The sequence below is a fragment of the Gallinula chloropus genome (assembly GCF_964237585.1).
Source record: "Gallinula chloropus genome assembly, chromosome: 1".
Taxonomy (NCBI): domain Eukaryota; kingdom Metazoa; phylum Chordata; class Aves; order Gruiformes; family Rallidae; genus Gallinula; species Gallinula chloropus.
The window spans coordinates 10,236,890-10,262,439 of NC_140085.1; the positions used below are offsets into that span (position 1 = coordinate 10,236,890).

At 36.5% G+C, this 25,550-nt stretch overlaps 1 protein-coding gene across 1 annotated transcript in view; it reads left to right on the forward strand.

Annotated features, from left to right (window-relative positions):
- Positions 1–25,550, forward strand: part of SEMA3E (semaphorin 3E) — a gene marked incomplete at its 3' end in the record, with an annotated part of 143,575 nt that overhangs the window by 62,741 nt on the left and 55,284 nt on the right. Inside the window, exons 2-4 of the mRNA XM_084279528.1 lie at positions 11,283–11,443; positions 20,132–20,191; positions 24,887–25,006. Coding sequence (XP_084135654.1) covers positions 11,283–11,443; positions 20,132–20,191; positions 24,887–25,006 — 341 coding nt within the window. The remainder of the gene's footprint in view (positions 1–11,282; positions 11,444–20,131; positions 20,192–24,886; positions 25,007–25,550) is intronic.

Sequence of the window (25,550 nt, forward strand, 5' to 3'; positions counted from 1 at the left end):
CAAGAATCTGTACTGGGACCATTACTATTTTACTATCTTCATCAACAACATAGAGGGATTTAGTGCTCCCTCAGCAAGTTATGGGTGACACCAAGCTGAGCAATGCAGCTGATACATGTGAAGGAACGGATGCCATCCAGAGGGATTTTGACAGGCTTCAGAGATGAGCCCATGTGAGCACCATGAAATTCAACTAGGCCATGTGCAAGGTCCTATATGTGGGTTTGGGCAAGCCCAGCATCAGTGGGGACTAGGGGATGAATGCAGCAGAGAAGGACTTGGAATAATTGTGGATGAAAACCTGCTGTTATCAACCTCTCATTTCCATAGCATCTCTATCATTCTAAAGATCAGTAACACTGAGTGAATTAAAGGCTGTTAATGACATTATCTCATGGTGTACCTACCATAAAGTCGGGCATAAGAGGAAAAGACAAGTTGACCCCAAAACATCTGAAGCTAAGCACCAATGTTAAACCAATCATCAAGATGAAGGTAAATTGCTTACAGTATAGTGCAGAACGGTGTACTGGAGGAACACCCGTTAAGTGTACAGTGTTTGTACATACTATGCAAAATGAATCAGGACAGATTCATACTGAGATGATGTTCCATTATGAGGGTGGAAGAGTTGTTGGGGATTTTTTTTATGGTTACCATCAGGTCAAATGAGGATATAGAGATGTTACTTGTAATTTGTAGAGATTGCTTCTTTCTTCTACATGTAAATTTCTCTATAGCCTGACAGGTCTTTTATTACCACAGGGTATTTTTCTAAAACCATAAGAAGGGTTTAGGAGCACAAATTACATCTGAAATTCAGCAGGGTCTAATGTCTGTTAGATATTAAAATTTACCATGAGAAGAGATGCTGATGTGAAATGTACAGTAAACTAAAACTCACTAGAAATTCTCTCCTGCAAAACCTGCCAGAAACAAATAAATAGTGAGAAAAAATAACAAGAAGGGGGAGGATAGGTACACATTTGTGAAGGTTTAATGATAGTATGCAGTGGTTCATAATACAATTCATAATAGTTATATGGCCATTAGTAGCTGCCTAATATTGACTTTTATTATCTGGTTACACTACTTCAGATCAAATCTGTTGAGTTCCACCACCTCAAAGTCAAATGGCAGAAGCATGCTTGGTTTTGACTGCTAATATTTGCAAAGCGTTACTGATTTTGAAAGGTTTCAAATACGTCTCAAGTTATTCAAATAAAGCTTTTCTCTGTCTCTTTCTTCCAAGGCATTTAACTTAACCAGTATTTGTACAGATAGTTATGCCTGCTGAGGGAGAAACAGCAGAGACAACAAAGATTCTTAAGGACAGTTATTTCTGTGTATTTCCCTTCACTGCAGTGTTTAAAATTGCCAACATTGACAAAGTACAACCTCGGTTTATGTACAAAATGCATTCTGGGATGGAATCCATCTACATTTAACCATGTATCTAATAATTAGTAGACTAAAATTTGGAGTATATAAATGACTACATGTGTTTAGATTCTTTTATAAAGGAATTTTAAAATGGAAAATGCCTCTTTTTTTCTTGTTCTGGTAAAAAATATAGCTGGATAAATAAATTAGACAACTGGTTTTGAACAAAACAGAAAATAAATATTACATATCAATATCACACCTGCAATATAAAAGCTTGCATCCTTTCATAAAAAATCCATCTCATAATAAAGAAAAAGATAGTGTAATGAAAATAAAGCCATCAAACAGGCCTTTCATGCATTCAAGTGCATTAATATGAAAAAATATAGAAAGTATCAGGAAAAGCAAGGTCAAATCATGGACACGTTAGTGCTAGATACCTCAAATTCGGTAGGTGTTCTGAAGAAACTGATGCTTAGCAGCTGAATACTTGTCTCCTTTCTCTTTTCCAGAGAAGCCGTTCTTCTCAATTAAAGAGAACAGACTTTGGGGTAACAGTGTACTGATTTATGCATAAATCTATTCATTGTTTAGAGTTGCTGTCCTCAGTGAAACTTTGTTTTATTTCAGTGTGTAAGGTGTAACAAATCTTTTTACACTCACCTATGGAATATTACCTTAAACTCTGCATCTTCTGTGAATAATGGATTTGGCAAAAAAACAACTTTGAAAGTTTCCTTTAATCTTTTTAGTTACTTCCATCTCCGCTTTTTGCTTTTCTTACAATGCTTCCTTTCTCCTTCCTTCTGTTTTTTATCATGTTGATGATTCCAGATAGCCTTACGTATACTGTCAATCACATGCCATCCTGCCCAAGAGCATATGCCCCTGAAAATCACATGGGATAGCTCATTTTTATCCATCTTTTTCAAAGGAAATTCAATTTAACAGTCATTTTGAGTAGCATAAAACCCTGACTTTTGGCATCTTCTCTTTAAATGAAAGCACCAGATTCTCTTTCTGTCAAAACACTGTTTCTCTCCATAGGAAGAATTTTACCCTTCCCAGACTGGTGTGGTAATAAGCATGTAGTAAGTGGTACACCTTAATAAATTGATCCTCAAGAGACAGGACTGTCTGTGTTTCATCAGAAGAGGGCTGTGATTATATTTGAACCATATGTATCTTCTAAAACTCTAGAGTTTTATAAATTGATTCTTTCACTTGTTAACAGTATTAAGATATTAAACGTAATGTAAAACATCTTCTGTGAGTATAATTTAAAGGGGACATTTCTTTGTATGCTTACACCCTTAGAAATACATCGGATGAAGTAGACAGAAAATGTGATCAAAGGCTTGTTTCATGGATGCTTGTGTTGCCCTTAGACTGGAATAATTTCATATTAAAATTTTCCAGTTTATATTTCTGCTGAAATATTTTCTAGACACATACATTTCTGAAGCTTTCTATCATGCACTCTACACTTAGTACCTTTTTTTCCTAAAATTAATATTTTATTAACCACCACATTATTACTTTTTATCACATACTCAAAATGCCTTATTAAAAAAATAAGGTTCGTTAGGCCTTGAAATCTGTAGATAATTGTAGGGATATATTCCTCTGCAAAAGAGCCTGTTGAAACGATCCAAGGTGCACTGGTTTAAAATTGCTTGCACAAACATCTACCTTAACTTGGACTGAGGCCTAGCAACTTGTATCAGCAATGGTATTATGTCATTTTGCATAAGATATAAATAGTATTTAATCTTTTATATCACAACCTCATTTCTGAGCTCCATTGTCAGAGAACACTTTGGGGATCTATGGACCTTTTCTGAGAAAAATTACTCTGGAAAGGTAATTATTTATTTTTTTATATAATACATTGCCTGGTACAAGGAGCATGTCAACTTGGCCATAGCAAATTTGTTTGAATGAATGCCAAAATTTGCTATATAACACTACAATTAATTAATAAAAAAAATAAAATCCTTCACTTGGCAAGCATTATCCAGCTAACTGCAAACAGATATTAAATTAATATAGTGAGCCTAATTTAAATTTTGATTGCAATATTATTTTTATTAAATATTAAATGTTAAATGTTATAATTAAAAGCATGTTGTGAATGCATGGAAGAAATTCTCCTTTAAATAAAAATGTTACATTGCTATTGCTCACATTCTGAGTTGATTTGTGGACACCCCATCCCTGGAAGTGTTCAAGGCCAGATCAGATGGGGCTTTGGGCAACCTGAGCTAGTGGAGGGTGTCCGTGCCCATGGGAGGGGAATGGAGCTAGATGATCTTTCAGGAACCTTCCAAGCCAAATCAGTCTGTGATTCTATGGTTCCCTGTCCATTCTTTGTCAGGTTCAGATAAAATTCAAGAGGAAAACTATTTGGATACTGATTCACATCTATTACATATACATTGTTGTGGTTACCCAGACGAAAATTAATGAATTTAACTAGGAAAAGTGGCATATGTGCTCTGGATTAGGCCTCATATCAGCAGTAATAGTAGTTTACCACTGCTGTAATGAGATGCAGAAATTGCTAGGATCACATATAATACCGCCAGTTGCAGCACTTCAGCATACACTACTGATAAGCAGGTACTGTAAATGTTTTCAGCTGATTTACAAAGTTTTCTTCTAAGACAGTCTGTAAATTTGTCATAATTACTTGATAGGTTTGATTAAATACCAAAAAAAACAAGATTTTGTTATACTGTATTTCAATTTCTTTTTAAGAATTGGTTACTTTGCATTGAATATCAGGTAATTCTTAGTTGACTAGCAGGTATTTCTAGAAAGGTATCTTAAAATTGCAGTAAACTCAGCTTGCATGAAGATTGTATGTGATTAGGTTTAATTTTATGTACATTATGAAGTTTCCAGCAAGAACTAGAAACATTATTAAATACTTTGCAACCACACACTTCATTTTTTTAAAAGTATGTGGCATATCAATACTATAAGCCCCGGTAGATTTGTAATGGTTATATTTCTACTGTTTAGTAACTAGAAACAGATCAATTATAGTGGAACTGAGTATGTTATTTTGCAGCAGGGAAGAAAAACTAAATATTTGCTAGATGTGACAGATTGTATATATGTCACAGCATATATGTGACATATAATCATGTGAAATGGAAATATCAAGGATTAGGACATGAGCTAACATGATTAGCTGTGTTAAAGACTTTCAAGTTCCACGGAAGTTTCTCTGCCATAAACTGAGTACAATTAGAAGAAACAAAAATATACCCTGTGACTTATTACATATTTAAATTGTAAGGTTTTCCAATATGCTTAGAAAGAACAGAAAAGAGAGTTTTGCATTGCATACAGACTGAAAAGATTCTTGTGTCCCCAAAGGATACCTTTTAATTTCAGAAACTTTTGCCTCTGTAACTGAAACAAACTCAGAGGGAAAGTTCTTTGTTTGAAGATTTCACTATAATTTAAACCTTACCACTAGATCTACACGTTTGGAGGAAGAGCACCAAACAAACAAAATTATTCACGCACTTTGCTGCACCAGCTCGCTTCATGAAGCCAATTAAAGTACCCAAATATAGCTAGATAGCCAAACTCACCTGCTGTTAGGAGCAGAGGTTGAATCATGTGAGAGTAGTTATGGACTAATGGGGTTTTGCTTGTCATTACTAGACTTTCCTTTCTGTCTCCTAGCCTGCCAAGTTTCTAAGGCATCTGCCTGGCAGCCATGCCAATAAAACCTCAAGCAGTGAAAGTTCATACTTCAATCTCCCTAACAGCCTTTTATCTATGTCCTACTGATTCATGTTCCCCAAATAAGATACTAAAATATCTTAAAAATTGTATTTTAAAAGATGAAAAGTGTAATGGCAACTTTCACCATTACTGCTACCAAGATTTTTGAGTTAGTTTGCTATTTGCAATTAATTGTGCCTTTAAAGTTCCTGGCTCAACTTTTGCTAGCAAGCTTCATGTGGCAGCACTGACTTCAGACGTCTATGGCCAGTTTACATTGTCCCCTTTTCTATTGCTCCACTGGTTCACTTGCTGCTTTACCTGGGTTAGTACATCCCTCCACTACCTGGCAATCACTATCAACACCCTATAATTATTTTTGCAGCAATGTAGATGACTGATGACTATGAGCACAGGAAAGTAAAAATTGCTAATGCATTAGCTCATCTTCAGCAGCATAGGTTTTTTGGGTTAGTTTTGGTCTTTTTCTTTTTTTTCCACAGGGAAGAAAACTTCTGCCTCCTGTTACCAATTTTATACAGAATATTGCCAGTTAGAGGTCTTAACCTTGTCAGAAGACCCAACCACTTGTAAGATTATATTTTTGTCCTTGTGATGGATGACTCTTTAGAGTACCCTTAAATAGTAATCTTCTTTAAAGTACTGGTGGCTTAAAACTGAAAGGTCCTTGCATTGCCTGATCTTAGTATTGACCTGCAGTTCATAAACTGTCACAGATATCACAGGCTCTCCCTGTTGTCTCCTTCTTGATTTTCCTTCTTTTTGCTTCTGTCCCTTTCTTGTCACATGTAAGCAGATTTTGGTTATCACTTGTCAGCTATATAGCTAGAAATTAACTAAAATTACATGAGACTCAAATTCTCATAAAACTTTACTACTGTAATATTTATATTCCAAAACTATGCAGATAATTGGTAACATAGAATGTCATTTAGGTGTTCGCATTACGTAGATGTTTTATCTGTGGTCTTTTGCATTATTGATGGTTACAGAAGGCAACCCGAATTATTACCTCTTCCTGTAAAGCAGCACTGAGATGTCCACCTTACATATTCAGTGTATTCAAAGTGCCAGACTCATTTGTCAGTGGCCTGCATCTGGAAAACATCTTTGTCAGAAGAATGTTCTGACGAATGAAGTAGTGTGGGAGGTGAGACTATATTTCTGTAGAAATTTAAAAGGGGAACCAAAGATTTTTATGAGGGCAAAAAAGGGCAAAAGCAATGAATTTGTGCAGTTGTGATGATGTAATGCTATGAAAAGCAGAGCAGAGCAACAGCAGCTTTGTCGCTCCCTGAGAAAAAATAAAATAATCTGTAGTGATATTTGCCTATATTCAAGTTTCAGAGTTCTATCTTACTCATTATGTGCTTAACTTACAAGAACCTGTTAGAAATGAGATCATACTATACTTTGGAAGCTGTGGAGCAGTAACAAGGTTTTTGCATTTAATGTCCTAAGCATATTTTAGTTATGAAGAATTTATATTCAAGAAAACTCAACATAATAATAAGGTGAGGGGTTTTTTTTCTTTTTTGTAATAGAAGAAATGGATGTTTTAACACACTCTTAGAAGTTATAAAGGGTTAAATACCGATCATTACAACATTCAAGAAATTAGCTGTTGTTAGTAAAATTAGCATTACTTGACAAATGCCTAACAGAATCCATCTTGTCAAAGGGGATATAGCATGAATCTGTTCACCAAAGGAGATTTGCTGTAAGAGAAAGTGTGGTAAGCAAGATCAGTCTCGGTATTTGCCAGAAAGCTCTGGCAGGCAGCTAACAAACCTTCAAATTTGTTCTCAGCATTTAAAGCAGCAAGAAATGACATTTTTTTCTCTTCTGAAATGTAATCTAGCAGTCCAGACTTGCTTAAAGGCTTTCACAGGTAAGTGAAGTGCCATGTAAGAGTATGTAAATATTGAAACAGTCCTTACTTTGTTGAGTAGAATATTGTTTGCACTGTAACGGTGTGGTTTTAGTTATGGTATTGAGCTTTTAGATTGAAATGGAAAAATGCTACAGTACAAAAGCTAAATAAATAACAGCTTCTTAGATTTGGGCATCAGTACTCTGGCACAACTTGAAGCTCATTTTTTACAAAAAGATAGGAGTCTGTTTGTTGAACAATAATGATATATTCTACCTGAATAATTAATCCTCTTTTTCTTTTCTCTCTAAGACCTTTATAGAGGAAGGGCTTTTTGTTATAGCAATCTACAGAAGCTCAATACAAGGAAGGGTTTTACTCAGCTGAAATCTTCAACCACTCCCATGTGAGAGAGAAGACAAGGGTTTCTAGTCCATATGCTAGAACAGTTTATATATTTTATCGACTGCTTAACATAAAATACATAGACTATTTTGAGCACTAGAGCCAGAACTTCTTTCCCTGGAAAGCAATTTAACTACTAAATTAGAGCTGTGCTACTTCACTTTTCCTGGAGCTTGAATATTTTGTTGCACAAATTCAACAGGAAATGGAGAAAGCATCCATCCTACCAATCCAGTAGCTAATAGCTTGTGATTCGACCTCTTTATGGAAAGAGAAAGACCTGGGTTTCAGTCCATTTTAAAAAGGAAATTGAACTCATGTCTGCTATTTCTCAGATGACCAATTTAACCACTGGAATATTTTTTAAAACATTAGGCAGCATTATATTTTCTCTGACCAGGTTCTCAAAGAAAATTGCAGTTACACCTGACCTTTTAAGTGTGCTAGATGTATTCAGCATAAATGTAGTTATTAAATCTTACTACAAAGCAGAACAACAACTTCTTTTTGCGTTCTGCTCAAGTTTAGGCATGATCTAGAAACTGAATTTTACAAATCAAGGATGTTGGCATGACCAGGAGCCCAACTCTTGACACCTTAAGGAGTCTATAGTCAGAAAGTGACCCTTGCAAACATAAGGTTCTTCAAGGTAACCAAGGGTAAATTTTGGGTAAAGTTGCCTTAAGCTTTGAATTTAAGTATCTCACTCCCAATTGTTCCTGGATTTAAATGACTAAGGGTATCTCAACACTGCAAAGTGCAAAAGTCAATGAACTAACAATTCACTAAATGAGTGTCAAAGCTGTGCAACCTGTGGCTGCAAGATCCCAAGTCTGGAAGCAGAAAAGCTGCATCCACATAGTGCTGTATTGAAGCGAATCAGCTTTGCTGGAGGGGCATAGCATCATGTAAATGAAGTTCTAATGCTTCAAAGCTGGGTCTAGCACATCAAGCCAGATCACAATGAGATCTACTTGCCCAAAAATGACAGGTGTTTAGTGCCATGTTAGACTCCTGCATATCCCACCCATGCTCCTAGCACTCAGAAGGTGCTTACCTTATTTATCTACACTATCCTAATGTCTCAGATATCCAAAAATATCCAGAAATCCTATTACCTTTCAAAGGAACTACACTGTACTAGTATGTATGTGTTTCAGTAATACAATCACTTCCCAGGTCCCACTGCTTGGTGTTTTCCAGCCCTTCCAGATGTCAGGTTCAGTTCTGTTCATGTCTCTACACACACAGCAAAAACATGCCTTTATAGCTTTGCTGGAGGTAGTCCTAGAAGAAATACCTCTTTTTACAAGTTTGATCTTGAAAGGTGTTTAATATTCTCAACTTTCATTTAAGACAATGAGAATTGCAGGTGTACTTGGCAGGGCTGAGTCTTACACGAGTAGTTACCAGTTTATATGATCAGGTAGAGGACTGTTCATCATGCCTTGTGTTCTCATTGAGAACATGTGACTGATATCTCTGATCTATGTTTAGATATATTGTCTCATTTATGAAATATTTGCCTTCAGGACAACATGGAAATAAATCAGAAGAAGCTAAAACTTCATCCGTCTGTGGCTTGTATATAACCAGAATGTAAAATGCAATTCTTTTAACTCCAAGACTGACTAAAAATAAGATATATTGGATGTTTTATATTCTTGCAAATAAAAAGTGACTTTATTTAGGACCAAGAAAATATTTCTAGTTCTCCTTTCATTCCCTTTCTAATCTGACCACAAACAAAAAATGTTCTTCTGAAACAGCAATCTGATGGATTTGCTTTGCAAGAGAAGCTTGCTTTGAAAGTGCAGTTCTGTGTATCCCTGTCAAAGGATATGTTCACTGGCTAGTACACAAACCTTAGACAAAAAAGACGTCTTATGCTCATCAGGATGCTCCCCTCTGTGGCTAACTTCTCCTATTTGAGGTCACTCACACCCAGGTACAAAATGTTTTGACATCTACTGTAAACCTTATTCTCTACATCTATTTAATCAATAGATTCTTTTTGAAGATAGCTCAAGAAAGAAAGCAGTTGTGAGACTGAATTTTCTAGTGTGATTCCCTCAATAGAAAATTTATCATCCAGGGAAACATCTTTCAAAAGCTAGTTGCTTTCAGCTTCTCTTGACTTGAATCCAACCTAGTCAACCAATGAAAAAAGCATATTTATCTTATTACTAAATTCCCTAACCATCACACACAATATAAATGATAATTTAAAGGAAAAATAACTTATGGCATTTCGATGGATTAAATGAATGTCTTTTGCTTTGGCTTAAAATATTTGTTCTCTTTTCTGTACTTTAGGATATAAGTAAGGTATCTCATGAGGAAAATTGGTTGTGCTAAATCTTTTTGTACATAAGGTAAATTTGATTTCAAATATAGAATCTCATTGGTTTGGAACACCTTTTTCTCAAGGAACACAGGACAGGTTTTAAATAATGATTATGAATTTCAGTGTTTCAATATTTGGGTAACACAAGGATGTATTCTCAGGTTAAAGACATACATGCATTTCTGAAAATTACAGCATATATGGATGACATATATGGCATCCCAAGTGGATGTCATAGAGATAGACCTGTGTGAGGACTCTGAAATGTGGGACCAGTCTCCTTGTAGACGACCAGCTGTGACCTCTGTGTGACTGACAAGCTGCTGCATGGATGAATGAACATTAACTGCTGGTGTGGTACACAAGCTGGAGCCTCCACCCCAAACTGGATGAGGACCCATTTGCTGTCTTCACTAGCTCTGGTGACAACCCTGCTTCTCCCAATGCTGGGCCACATCCAAACAATGGGGAAAATTATACTTAGAGATAGCTGTGAGGATAAGCTAAAAGGAATTTAGTTGCTTTTACCAAGAGTGATTTTTGTTTCTTCAAAATAAAACTATTCACCACAGCACAGACATAGGAACATAGTTCTTTCCCCCCAGTCCCATCTCTGCTGTTTTGGAGACAGTCCTAAGACACTCTATGTAATGACTTATTTTGAGGCTTTCTGACAGAAAAATTGTTTTCAGCCTCTCTGGTCCTATATGAGCCGGGCTGTGCTCTGTACCATCTGTTGAAGAGCACAGAAAGACTCCTGTGCCTGCCTCTTTTTTCCTTCCTGAGGCCTGATTCCAAGTTTCTGCAACATGACCTGGGATGAATTTCCCTTTCTCTGTGGAAGTGACTTTGGCCTGGATCACGTGCAGCTAAGTCCCAGCTCCCCTTATCTGGTCATCGTATTTCTTGATAAAATCAGTAATTTCACTTGGAAAACTATGAATATGCATTTTACAGATGTCATACTGTTCTCACTGAATTTAGAGGCAATATTTTCAGTGAACTAAGTGGAGAACACACTGGGCTTAAAGCAATCCCAACACCCCACCTCCCCACCCCCCAAAAAAATGAAAACCAGAACGACTTTGTGAATACAGCAAAAACCTGCAGTTTGACATGCCTGAGGGAAAGAAAGGAGACAATTTCCAGTAATTATTTCAATTTCCATCATGTCATTCATTTTTTCCAATTTGAAGTTAATGTCCTAAGCAGTGTTTTTCCCTTTTCAGAAAATGTTAAGAAAACATATTTTCCCCCCATCCTCATCTTACAATATATTGAGCACAAAGATTATGATGTAAAGATTCACACATGAATCTCCTGGAGAGCTGGCTCATTTTGAAAATTGTTCCCAGGTGTTTTGTGTCTCTTTCTTACTCAAAGATTATACGATTAGCATTTTAATGTCCCACAACTTCTTTTCTAGTTCCCTAGGAGGATATGAAAATGAAGCCATGAAAGCTAAGCTGTTTGGTATTTATCACACACACTCTGATTGTATTTCAGAGCTCTGGGATTTAAACAGGACGTCAATCTTTCATAGCCCATTCGGATATCTTGGTCTTCGTATAATGCTGCTGGATGAGTATCAAGAACGACTGTTCGTGGGAGGAAGAGACCTCTTGTATTCCCTCAGTTTGGATCGAGTCAGCGACAACTACCGAGAGGTGGAGTAAAAAGCTATATATTTTAGTCCCTTCATGTCATAATGTGTAGCACAGAATATCAGTTTGCATGAATGGAAATGAGATAATGGGGATTTCATAGATGTTTTATGCACGAACTCTAAGGTCTGGTATATATTTAAGAAAAACACACTAATTACCATTATTTTCCCCAGCAATAACCCGTAAGGACCAGTCTAGGTTAAAAGATCTGTGGACCAGATAGGTATTTCTCACTGCTTTTCAGCATGTTTAGAGAAATTCAGAGCATCCCATACTCTGTGCAAACTTGATTTCTGTATCTTTGCTGTTATCAAAAATTTCTCCTTGATATTTCGGGGGGTCTTTTCCTCAGCAACGGAGAAAACACACACACACCAAAAAAAAAAAAAGTACATAAATGATCAGTCATTCAATACTAATATAAACCATGCAGCTAAATTATAGCCTTCTTTATAAACTGGATTTTTCAGTGGCTTTCAGCCACAGGTGCTATTAAGTAGTGATTGAAAGTGGCATTTGAAATTTACGCAGTGTTCAGTTGGAGAAAGGTGGTTTAAGTCATAATCTTACTGGAGAGCTTGGTACATCATAGCAACCTATGATCAGCAGCCTGAGAATTGATGTGGAGAGACAGAAGTGTGAACTGATGTTAGTCTTGCTTTCTCACTTCAGCCCTTGGCAGCTAGGGTTGGAAACATGTGATGGCAAAGGAAGCTGGTAAGAGCACTGCTCCTGCCTCAACCATCTAGACAGAGTAAACATTGTCTTGAAGTATTAAGTGGTTTTTTTCTTACTCTTAAGGTTTTTTGCAATGTGGGTTGATACATTTGCATTAATTCTCAATTAATAAATAAAGGAAATGTGAGTAATAAAATAAAGCCCCCCCTGGAGAAATACAATTTTTGTTCATGTCCATAATGCACTGACCACCTATGTTTCAAATTATTTTCTTTCTGCTCCTTTGTTGTAAGTGAATATCACTATACTCATGCCAACGTGTTACTCCATAAGCAACCTTGCTTATCTCAAAGTGTAGTTAGTATGTTCCACCACTGTAAAGACATATAATATGATTTGTCCTTTTTATAAAACTTAGGGAAAGGCAGTCCTAGGTATGGGGAAATGGATATACTCAGGAAGGTAATATGAGAATTTATGTTTTTTAAAAAATAATTTTAAAAAAATTAACTCCTCAGAGAGCAATGTTGCATACTGAGCTTTGTTCCTCCCCAGTGAGATATTAGTTAACTCCTTTACCATTTGATAAAAATTATTACTATTCTGTCATAAAATATTAGAGCCCAGGGATATGAAAACATTCAGGAGGCAGTTGTTTCTATAAAGTAAGCTCCTCCCCCCCATCCTGGCCGCCTTCTCCATTTGCAATAAATCTGTATGAGGAAAGATGACAGGATAGAGCACTTTATGCTTCTGCCCAACCACCATTGTCCCATCTGGACACTCTTTTGAAGTTTGTTGCTCTTGTTGTTTTTAGATGGAAGATCAGCCATTTACTCTGAAACCATATTCTCTGTCTTGAGACCTGTATGCAGAGTATGACAAATTAATGGAAGCTCTTCTTTCCTGCTCGCCTGCTTTTATGATGTGCAAAAGATGAGAAACTGGAATAAATGGAGCTTGACCTAGCATGTTTAGAAACATGACCTCACTGGGACTTAGCTTTCTTGAATACAGATGTCATGATCCTTTTTTCTTTTTTCATTTTTCACTCAGTGCAGGTCTCATTCAGCAATACCTAGGGAAAACTTGACTGTTCTTCAGAACTATCTGGAAAAGTGTGGAAAGAGACATTTCTGTTATATGAGGGCTTAATTAACTGAGATACACTGGGAAAGTTTCTGGAATCAAGACACAGGTTAATTTATTATTACTGAAGTTCTTCATTAATCTGTCTTTAGCAGTGTGTTGGTTAGCCTTTGACTTTTTCTTTCAGACTGAAGATTTTAGATTAGTTAATGTAAAACACTAATTGTTATCTAGTGAAAGTATAAGAGTGGAGGCGAGTCCCTGGCTTTTATTCCCTCCCTCGTAACCAGGATAGCTGCAAAAAATGTTTCATAAACTTGATAGTTTTGGGCAGATTCATATAGATTTTTTTCATCTTCGGTGTTCAAGAAAAAAAATGTGTTTTAATTCATTGGCACATGCTCCCTCCCCCCCCCCCCCCAAATTTGGAATATGAATATGCTCTCTAAAAAACAAAATATTACCTATTCTCAATTAGCCATGTTTCCCTTCTGCTGTAAAACAACCCAGTAATTGAGTTCTAGCAAGCATATTAGAAGTCTCCCAAAGAAAAACACCAAAATGCTGACTTGACTTAAAATGCTTTTGCATTGAGACCTATTGTCTGCCAAAGTAATTCAGCATTTCCAAAAAATTCAGCTTGTGATGCATGTAAGGTATGCATCCTATAAATCTGCATTTAATAGACTGCATTTTTTCTTAAGGTTCAATTGTCTTCAGCTTTCAAATGCAAAGCAACACTCTGAAGCCTAGGTTATACTTTTTTTCACATAAGCTTTTAGCTGTTTATGTATATATCTACCAACCTTATTTTAAGCATGTATTAGCTTGACCACTTTTCATATCCAGTAAAGAAAAGATGCATATACAACGGGAAAAAAATCTTTTAGGGTAGTACTATTGTGATTCTTTCACTGGTGGGAAATGCAGAGATTCAGGGTGAACTCCAGCTATGGCATAAACCTTCCACATCATCTTGGACAAAGGCTCACTTCTTCATTGGTCAAATGATATTTCCTTTGCCTACCTTGCATTTTTGGGTACTCTGTATCCCTCCTTTCATTACACAAAATAATGTTCTTGCTTAGAATATTTAGCATATCTTGCCTGAAGTTTTTGAAACAAAATTACTGATGCACTTTGGTTTCTATATGAATGCCCTAACAATAAGAGTAGCAAGAATAAGGGAAGATATGAAATGTGGATATCAATATTTATGGAGAATTAAAGCTATAGAAGCAGTTGAAACCTTGTGTAAATACAAAGTTTTGGAGGTACCCTCCATGTGACCTTTGCTTTCCCTAAGATCTCATTCCCTTTGACAGCACCTTTGGAATCAAATTTTACACATATTTGGGATTTGATCCAAAGTTATTAAAGCTTGTAATGATCAAACACACTGATAGAGGACTTTCTTCAATATCCGGTACCAAATTTATATTGAAAAGCATTCAATTCATTGCAATTGGTGCCAGAACAGATCATTGTTGATGGCAAACTTGAACCAATGCTGGTTGTTCATCACCACTGATCTAACAGCTCATAGAGAAGGATGACCTTTGTTTCTATTTTTCATCTCTTGGAGAGAAAATAAACTGCACTTTTTATTTGTCCACAAACTCCTCACAGATACTCTTTCTGCTAGTTTCTCCTTCAAAGGTCTCATGAAGGCCTCTCTCTGAAAAGAAGCCTTCCTACTTCTGTAAATAAGCCTATGCAGGCAGACTGGATTGTGCTGTTTATGATCTAGTACAGGATAGATCCAGATTAGGATTTAGGTCTCTCTTGTAATAAACTACAGAGCCTTCACAATATATCCTGCTTCTGGCGAACCTGGCTATATTTCCATTCCAGAGATGGCTGAACACAAGTCTGCAAGATCGGGTCTTCCTTGTATCTTCTTTGATATTTTCCTATTTCAAACTGAAATAGGAAGCACACAGTTCAGCAGTGAGATTGATTATCCATAGGAATTACTTCCCAAGAGACAAGGTGGTGATGTATTTGTTGGTAAAAGTATCCGATCATAACTACATATTCTTTCAGAATTTGTGCTTCATCCGAACACATTATGTGCTAATTAAGCATTATTTATTGACTTAAACCAGTGATGGATTTGCTGAATTGCTTAATTGCTCTGTCGTGTACTCGAGTTCAGACTAGCTTACACAGTAGTCTATTTTTGTCTGAAATGCTGTAAAACTCATGTAATTTCTTGAAATTAATTTTCACTAGATATGCCATCCTGGGTTTTGAGGCTAGTGACTAACTAAGAAAGCTATTTGGAGACACTAATTACCATTCCAATTGCAATTAAAGTTTTCCCCCATCTAAAATTTGCTTGGTAGGTGTTGTCTGTACTGCTTTATAATTTCATTTTTTTCCCCATGAGTAGTATAGGTTGGGGATGTCCTGCTAGAGAAGAGCTCTGTGGAGAAGGACCTGGGGGTCCTGGTTGATCGCAGGTTGACCATGAGCCAGCAGTGTGCACTGGTGGCTAAGAGAGCCAATGGGATCCTGGGGTGCATCAGGAGTGTGGCCAGCAGGTCAAAGGAGGTGATCCTCCCCCTCTACTCTGCCCTGCTCAGGCCCCACCTGGAGTATTGTGTCCAGTTCTGGGCTCCCTGGTATAAAAAAGACAGGGATCTCCTAGAGAAGGGCTACAAAGATGATTAAGAGCCTGGAGCATCTCCCCTGTGAGGAAAGGCTGAGTGGGCTGGGACTGTTCAGCCTTGATAAAAGAAGACTAAGCGGGGGCGGGGGGGAGGGGGGGGCTTATTAATGTTTATAAATATCTTAAGTATGGGATGCAGGGGGAAATGGCCAGCCCCTTTTCAGAGGTCTGTGGAGACAGGACAAGGGGCAATGGCTGCAAGTTGGAGCACAGGAAGTTCCGCACCAACATGCGGAAGAAATTTTTCACAGTGAGTGTGACAGAGCCCTGAGACAGGCTGCCCAGGATGGTGTGGAGTCTCCTTCTCTGGAGATATTCAAGACCAGTCTGGATGCCTTCCTGTACAATATGAGCTAGGGAGCTGCTTTGGCAGGGGGGTTGGACCCGATGATCTCTCGAGGTCCCTTCCAACCCCTGTGGTTCTATGATTTTATGTTTTCCCTGACTTCAATACAGTGCTAAAATTACATCACCCAGGTCTCAAGGATGATAACCATATCGTGCAAGGTGAGAAGACATCACTTAACTTGCAATTTAAAAATTTGCTTCACAGTAACTTGAAGGGGTGAAAACTTTGAAAAAATTACATCCAAGCCAAAAACTATGTCAAGCATGTAACCCAGTGAAATGCATGCTATTGTGATGTTATTCCAGACTAGATGCACAGGAAAATTTCCCAATAATTGTTGACTTCTTGCCAAAAGTTTGCAATCCTGGCAAAGAGTCAGTTCAAAGTCAAAGTTGGTAGCTGTCCTAACTCTAAAGTATAAAAGTCAATAAAAACAATGTGTGGCATGTTAAAGGCTACCATTACAGAGTATTAATATCTGGATTTCCCTGCAGTGCAAAGACATCTAATTTTATGGCTGTTAAGTAAAACAGTAAACATCCATAATTAAGTTGTTTTGAACTGATCTAAGAAATCCTCATGAAGATTTCAAGAGTGACATGGATTTGTTGGATGGACTATTTGGTGAATATAGAATAGGTTGGATGGTCACATCCAAAGAATTTCAGTCAATGGCTCAATACTTAAGTCGATACCAGCAAGAATCCGCAGCCCTCAAAGGTCTGTATTGGGACCAATATTATTGCCTACCTATGTTAACATGAATGGATTGAGAGCAGCCCTGCAGAGAAGGACTTGGGGATATTGGTGGATGAACAAATAGACATGAGCCAGCAATAGCGCTCACAGACCAGAAAGCCAGCCATATCCTGGGTTGCATGAAAAGAAGTGTTATCAGCAGGCCAAGGGAGGTTGTTCTCCCCATCTACTTTTCCCCACTCTCATGAGACCTCACCTAAAGTATTATGTCAAGTTCTAGGGTCCCCAGTACAAAATAGACTTGGACCTGTTGAAGTAAATCAAGAGGGCCACAAATATGATCAGAGGGCTGGAGCACCTCTCCTTTGAAGACAGGCTGGAGAGTTGGACTTATTCATCCTAGAGAAGAGAAGCCTCTGAGGAGACCTTAGAACAGCCTTTCAATATATAAAGGGGATGGTCATGAGATAGAGACTTTTTGCCAGTGTAAGGAAGTAGGATTTATATTACATACAAAGAAGAAATATTCATGATGAAGCTTGTTGGACACTGGAACAGGTTTTCTCAGATCACTTGCGGATGCCTCATCACTCAAAATGTTCAGGTTCATACTGGACAGGGCTTTGAGCAACCTGATCTAGTGAAAGATGTCCCTGCCTATGGCAGGAAGGTTGGAATTAAATGATCATTAAGGTCCCTTCTAACCCAAACTACTCTCTGACTTTGTGGTTCATTCTGTAATGCTAGGCTAAGGACCAAATTCTTATCACTAACACAGGAGAGGTTTTCAACATTCAAAAACATTCAAAATGGGGGCATTGGGTTACCTCATTGGTTTTTTGTGGGTTTTTTTTTAAATTCTGCATATGCATTTAATTCACTACATCTTAAGAGGAAAATGTGCTTATAAAATACTACGTATCCAAATACTAAAAAAGAAAAAATCACCTACACACAGAGTATTTAATATTAGGTTACAGAGTCAAGTGTTTTATTCCCTCTGTGGTTTCTCTGTTCCTAACAGCCACCCACACCTCATATGGGCAAAAGCCTCCGTTTCTTTGTAAAACAGAAGCTGTGACTTCAAACTTTTAGGCTCAGGAGTTCCTAGAGTCAATTCCTCCTAACTTCTACACTTTAGAGTTAAGGACAGTCTGCTGCCTATTCAATCCTTGACCAGTGAGTAGAAGAGATTAATATGGACCCTGAATTTTGCAATGAGCAACATAAGAATGGATTTAGAAAGGATCAGTGACCTCATGGGAGTTCAGCAGAGTTCAGGTACCTCCCCAGACTACACAGCACCAGAGACTAGACTTCTGATTATACATGCATGACTATAAGACCATCTCACTGAAAACATTCTGATTAATTTTAGGATCCTTTTAGGATTTTGATGATGTCCGAACACAGGTGGTCTGATTTGGACACTGAGTCCTAAACACTGTTAGGCTGCTGAATTTAACAAGGATAACATATAGATGATCTCTTTCTTTAAAGCACTAGGCGTCTAGGATTTGGAATTTATCCTCACTTTTCTTGAACTTTACTTTTCTGGCAATTAATCTCCAGATTTTCTTGGTTTAGAAGTACTTCCAGAAAACTAAGTTAAATCAGTTACAAAAAATAAAGGAAGAAAAGCAAAGACTTGCTGAAAAAAAACTTAATTTTTAAATGTTTTCCAGATAGAAAAATAATTTGTGATTGGACTAATGACAAAAATTTCTTAATGATGACATTCATTTTTTGATACTTACTTGGTTTCAGCTAGTCCTGATATCATTGAAGTGAACATGTTTTTGTTTTCACTTTTAAAAGTGCTAAGAAATCAAATACATTCCAATCTGCTCACTCATTTTTCAGTATTGTTTTCATCCAAACAAATCATGCATCTGGAATGAAACAAAAAATTTATACAGTAGGTAGCCAAAAAAATATCTCGCTTGTGTAATTTGACTTCATTTCTAGTAATCGACTGTGAAGAAGTGATCCTACTCACATGAGGCTAATTGCTGACCCTCATTAACTTCACTGTAAACCATTTCCTTTCCTAAGTGTCACTTAAAGCAGGAAATCAGTAGTTCAAAATTAATATTCTATGATGAAAGTCACTGGCAATTTAGCAGATTTGTCTACTGAATTTATATTAAATATTCCATTCATTGACTTCCTTTAAAATCTGTTGACTTTGAGTTTGCTGAGTTACCCTAGATGAATCAGTGATGTTTCAACAGAAATATTTCTTACCTTATTGCAAACATTTATAGATACATAAAACAATTGGAATATTTTACTTGAAAACTGTTTAAATGTTATCAGAAACTTGATTAAACTTTATACCACACAATAAAAATCAGGATGAGACAAGTATAAAGATAAGTGCAAAGTCTTGCACCTGGGACAGCATAACCAAAGAGCCCAGTACAGGCTGGGATCTGTGTGGCTGAAGAACAGACTTGCTGAAAGGGACTTGGGGGTCCTGGTGGACAAGAAGCTGAATGTGAGTCATCAGTGCACCATTGCAGCAAGGAAGGCAAATGGGATCCTGGGCTGCATCTGCAAGGGCATTACTAGCACAGATAGAGACATGATCATCCCTCTCTACTCAGGTCTTCTCAGGCCTCACCTGGAGTATTGTGTCCAGTTCTGGTCCCCGCAGTTCAAGAAAGATGTGGATAAACTGGAGAGGCTCCAAAGGAGGACCACAAATATGGTCAAAGTGCTGAAAAACCTGCCCTAGGTGAAAAGACTGAAGAAGTTAACATCTCTTGTCTCTGGAGAAGAGAAGGCTCAGGGATAACTCATCACAGTATTCCAGGACATGAAGGGCAGCCGCAAAAAGGACAGAGGCTCTTTCTTCACCAGGAGCCTCATGGGAGAGATAAGGGAGAATGTGTGCAAGTTGCACCAGGACATAATAAAGACATTTTTTTCAGTGAGAACAATAAAATGCTGAAGCAACCTCCCCAAGGACATGGTGGAATCTGAGTCACTGGATGTTTTAAAGATGGGATAGGACAATATGATAGATAAGGGTCAGTTTCCTGCGAAAAATTGAACTAGATTATCTTTTGAGGGCTGTTCTATGTTTCTTTAATTCTGTTCCATGAGTCTTTCACATGAAAAGTATTTGAAAAGTTGGATTGACATGATCGGGCTACCAATTGAATGATTTTCTATGTTGTTTTTTTTCCCTCAGATCCATTGGCCTAGTACACCTCTGCAAGCAGAAGAATGCATCATTAAAGGAAGAGATGCTGTAAGTATCATTAATTACATATCAAATACCAGTGTCTGGTCCAAAACAAGGATTTTGGCATCCCTGAACTTCAGAGAGCTCAAAACACAGATACAATTCAAAGTGTCACAGCTTAAAAATGTGTAAATACTGTGAAGACAGTTCTAAGTTTGTTTTTAAAACCATCTCATAAATGGGCAATGAACACTTTTGATCCTCTGAACTTTCTCCTGATTCTTTTTCTGGTGATATCAAAGAAGACCTTAATAATTGTCCCTTCACATTTATATTTCCCTTTCTTTTCAGGCACATAGGACACATTCTCTGTTCAAACTTTTTTACATTCTAATTTATTTTTGAAATTCGCATTCTCTAGAACATTCAAAAAGAACTTAAATTATTAGTAATTATAAAATACAGTATAAAATGTTCTGTTCTACAGGTTTTATGAAATATTAATTTTTAAAAATATGCTTTAATGACCCCCAAAACTTTTCTGCTCCTGTGATCTAACGCCTTGACTGTAATCAGTTCCCAGGGAAAGACCAGAAAGCTCACTGACATACAGCAGCTGATATCATTGGCACCACAGGATGAAAGTTCTTCTGGATGGGAGCTCTCTTTAGCTTTGTAGTGCACCATGCTCATTATCTGCACCTCATAAACACACAGCAAGTACAACACCTAATAAATGCCACAGCTGAGAGAGCTCACAGTGTAGCAAAGGGTTAGAAAATTATGATAGTTTTACAGCAATGTGGCAGGAACATAGGACCTAGAAGGGCACATACCAGATGTTCCCACAGCCACAGCAAACAGGCAGCCTTGATGATAACCACAGCATACTCCCAGTGAAGATTAGGAAGCTATAAAGATTTCTGTTGAAGTATAAGCATGAGAACTGTCCACATGAAGGGAATCAGTAAACCAGATTGGAAAATAATAATAAGAAAGCCCAACATGATATGCTATTCACACTCAGCTGGCCTAAAACTTATTCTTTTTGATATATCTGAAAAGTTAATTTTATTTTTTCTGGGTGCTTTTGTACTATTCAGAATTTCAGGTGACTTTGGTTGAAAATGGTGGGGGTTTTGCATTATCCAAACTTTATGGGCATATTAAATGAATCCAAAACCTAAAACCTTTGAGTTTTATATAATACTTACTACCAGCATAGGCTGTTATTAGTTAAAGCTCTGTCATCTTCACTGCTACATGATAGAATTTATTTTCTGACACTTTGACAATATTCTTTGGGTTAAATAAATACAGAAAGGGGTACTATTGTTTGAGTGTAATGTAAAGATACCTACCTTAGACTCATGAGATCCCCTAAAATTAAATATCTTTTACAATCAACTGTTATTGTAGGTCTTCAAATTTGCACTGTAATGAATGTGATAATTTAAAGAACTTTGTATGTTTTCCATATCTGTCTGTATGGTTAAAGTTTAGTGTCTCTGAATTTTTTTAAAGAAAAGCACAAAATTTTAAAATAATCACAAAACTTCAAAACTGGAGTCCTTTAGAAAAATATATTAAAAATGCAAAACCCAGAAATAGTGTAACACCAAAAAAACCCCAAACAATATTCTGAGTCTCAAATCAGACTTAATTATGTATGGGAGTATGTGAATTAATAAGGCTGATTAATTCCAGGGAAACATTAGTAATTTTCATTAGCATGTTCAGTACTCAGTAAGCTAAGTGGCTCAACCTGAAAAGAAGCTAAATTAGAATCTAAAACTTTCTTACAAATTTTCTTTTAATCTTTTTTTTTTTTAAACCTTAAACAGATATTGACTTAATGGTATAATGTCTTAAAATCAGCCCTTTGTCATTTCTAAGTTCTGAATGCTATTTTTCACACTGCGAGGTCTCAGAATATAGTTACTCATGAGTGACCTTTCAAACCTTTCTGCTTATTACCATGCTGTTTCTTTCCTTTTCAAATTATTTGCTGCTCAAGGTATAATTAACACCAAGTACAACCGAAAAAGTTGTAATAAGCATCTCTGTGTTGAGGTACTTTGTGTGTTCTTTGCTAGCCCTTTCGATATAACACAACAGGCAACTTTTACAAGCTTTTACAACCTTTAAAAGTTATCAATTCATCTTGTAGCAGTAAAACTCCAAGCACTGTACTCATAAACACAATTTCAGAAAGCTTGTAACAGGCTTAACAGGACAGTTAGGAAAGCCTTATCTTAACAGCATGTGCATTGTCTTAAACTCAGGCGAAATTTTTCTGATCCAGGTCACGTCAAGGAAGAAAAATCTTATCCAGCATGCCAGGAAAGACACCTGTTAGCCTGTGGCGTGAGAGCTCTTGACTCTCAATTATTTTATCAGAATTGGAAATCATTCAGATATAGAAATCAAATTCTGTAGTGATGACGAAACTCCTTTGCACTGAAGTTTCAGATTACTAGAATTCCACAGAACTATTAATATGTCTACGGAGCCTCCTAGAGACATATAACTAACAACATATAATTAATTAATATAGTAGGGAAAAAACTTATTTTAGCATTTCCTTGGCTGATGTGCCTCTTCCTTGTTATGAGTAAAGGATATTATTAGTGGAGCCAGCAGCAATGCCTAGTTGCCTGATGCTTCCCAAAATAACACTTTTTTCATTTTTTAATAAGTAATAAAATCTAGCCATTTGCAACACCCTTTATTCTATATTTGGTACCTCTCTCATCCTGTTTTTTTCTGAAAAAAAAAAAGAAATCAGGCATTTCTACGAAGGCACACAAGAGAAAAAATGTGTACTTTTTGCTCATTAAAAAAAAAAAAAAATCTAAGATCTCTCTTCCTCCACAGTGCTTTTGAGACAAAGAAAAAGAGCTTCAAGCATATGTGGATAAAAAAGGAAACCATGGAGTACAGACCAGACCACCAGACCACCACTGAGACAGAACAGAGGGAATGTCAGGAAGGTCATACTTGGAGGGGAGGGAGATGAGGAACAGCATGAGTTTGCAGTAAAGCATCGATTAAAAAGCTGCAAAGTGTCACAAAATTCCTATAGATTATCATTCTGCTACCATCCATCAGATATGTTTATGAAAGGCACATACACAGTGGTCACCTCTGTCTTTGAGTGCTGATACATGTATAGAGAGTCACATCCTACTAACCTCAATTCTTTCTTCTTTCAATTTGTCTGACAATTCAAGTACCGAGTTTTTTTTCAGTGGGTCTAAAAAAGATTTGTCCAGGTGAGAGACTATCCAGATGCCGTGTGAAAGTTGATTTGTCTTTTGCATATGCATAATATTTAATTACACAAGTTAGCTGCCTGTGTAGGTTACTTGCTTCTTTCAATTAACGTGATATATCTTCAAGGTGAATAGTTAAGGAGAATCATGTAGCAAAGGAGAATTTTTCCTTATGATCCTTATTTATTTGTTGGAGTAGTCGGAAAACTTGCACTGAATGACACAATGGTTTGAAGAAAGATGAAAGATGGTTTCTTAGTTTTGAATCCAATGTGGATTTTCAAAAACTGAATTCTGTCCATGGCCCTACGGTAGACTCATCTTTTCTGACATTAAATTCTTGCAGATGATTCATAAAATCCAAGGTTGTTCTCATAAATGTATCAGTCTGAAACTAGAGTAATCATCAGCGAAGGACAGCAAATTTTCAAAAAAGACGTTTCTCCACTCTGATTTACTCATAATTTTAGGATAGAACTAAATCCTTTTTGGAGATGTCTGGCCTTCTTCATTACCTATTGAAAAAGCCTAGGAGAAAAGCATAAATTACATGTCTAAACTTTAGAATACCTAAAGTTAGCTAAGATCAATCCCATCATAATTGTCATGTAAACTTGATGTGATTGTTTTAAAACTCAGTGTCTGAGCTGAGCAAATGTTGAGCAATGAATGGAAATGTACAGGAATCATTGCAAAATTTTAAATATTCTGTAAAACCAAGTCCGAGGAGTCCCAAAATCAATGGATATTTTTATCTCCCTGCCTCCATTTCTAATTTAGCACGGAAGGATAATGACCCCACATCTCAGAGGGAGGTTTGAAAATTTTGTAATTGTAATATTTATGAAGCTGCAAATACACTAATGAGTCCCAGAGTATTACCCTGGGGGAAATTAATACCTTCTTCAAAGGAGTGTTCCAACAGAGGGAAAAGATAAAGCATGAGGATAGAGTGTAAAAAATATTGATTAACAATTAATTATACAAGAAATTAACGGTTCAGTGGGTTTGTGGAAAAAAATTAAGAGAAAAAGTGTTATTTTTCTTGAGAAAAGGTTTATTTAACTTGATAGAGAAGCTATTTGCTGACGAATCACATATGCTCTAAGTCTAATGTCTAGCATGTCTAATAATGCTCAGTAAAACAAATTTGGTTTCACAGAGATATCTAAAATTAAAGAAGCACAAGAGTATGCTTTATTACTTAGTAACTCCTAACTGGTTTACCATCTAAAATAAAGTGCAATAAGTCAATGTTCTAATCTTGCTTTTTTCATATCAAAAATGTCCATCCACAAAATTGGTGGCACTACAACACTAGCAGGAAGGGGGGAGAACTAAGATCTTATATTTAGCAGGGTAGAAGGTTTCAACATTCAGAATATCACCTAAGGACACCAAAGATTTTTTTTTTTAATTCTTAAAAAAAGAATTCTTTTAAAAAAAAAAAGGTAATATTTTCCGGTTTATTTTTTATGTAAACTAGGATGAATGTGCAAATTACATCCGTGTCCTTCACCGGTACAACAGAACGCATCTTCTAGCTTGTGGAACAGGAGCTTTTGATCCACTCTGTACTTTTGTTAGAGCTGGACATCCATCAGAGGTAAGCAATTTCTTTTACAGTAGTGACTCTTTTTGTCTGGATTCTGGAATTAGACTCCATAGTGAAAAATATAGTTAAATAATTAAATTCAAGCACCCAGAGTTCTCATACAAACTGTACAAGAGATGTTTTCCCTGATGAAAAGTAATACTGGTCTAAAATTTAGTTTGTGACTAAAGAACTCACTAATGGTTGAAAGTATATTTTTTGAGAATTAGGCAAAGTAATTTTCATCTCAGAAATTTATTACTAGATAAGCTAGTAATGCATCATTTCTTAGCAAAAGTTATAAGTATTTTGAGGTTTTTAGTTAAATCTGTCGGTTTGGGTTTTTTTAAGGAAAAAATATACCATACAGTAAAATCCATGTTAGTTTTATTTGAGATGGCATATCTTAAAAATTATTTGTTAAATTCAGCTATTTAGTATTGATCATATTCAGCAAGTGCGTGTTAGCTCTTTAATGACACTTGTAGCTGAGTGAAACATTACTGCAGAGTAGATCAAGTTCAGCATACAATCAATATTGCCAATGTATTTCTTA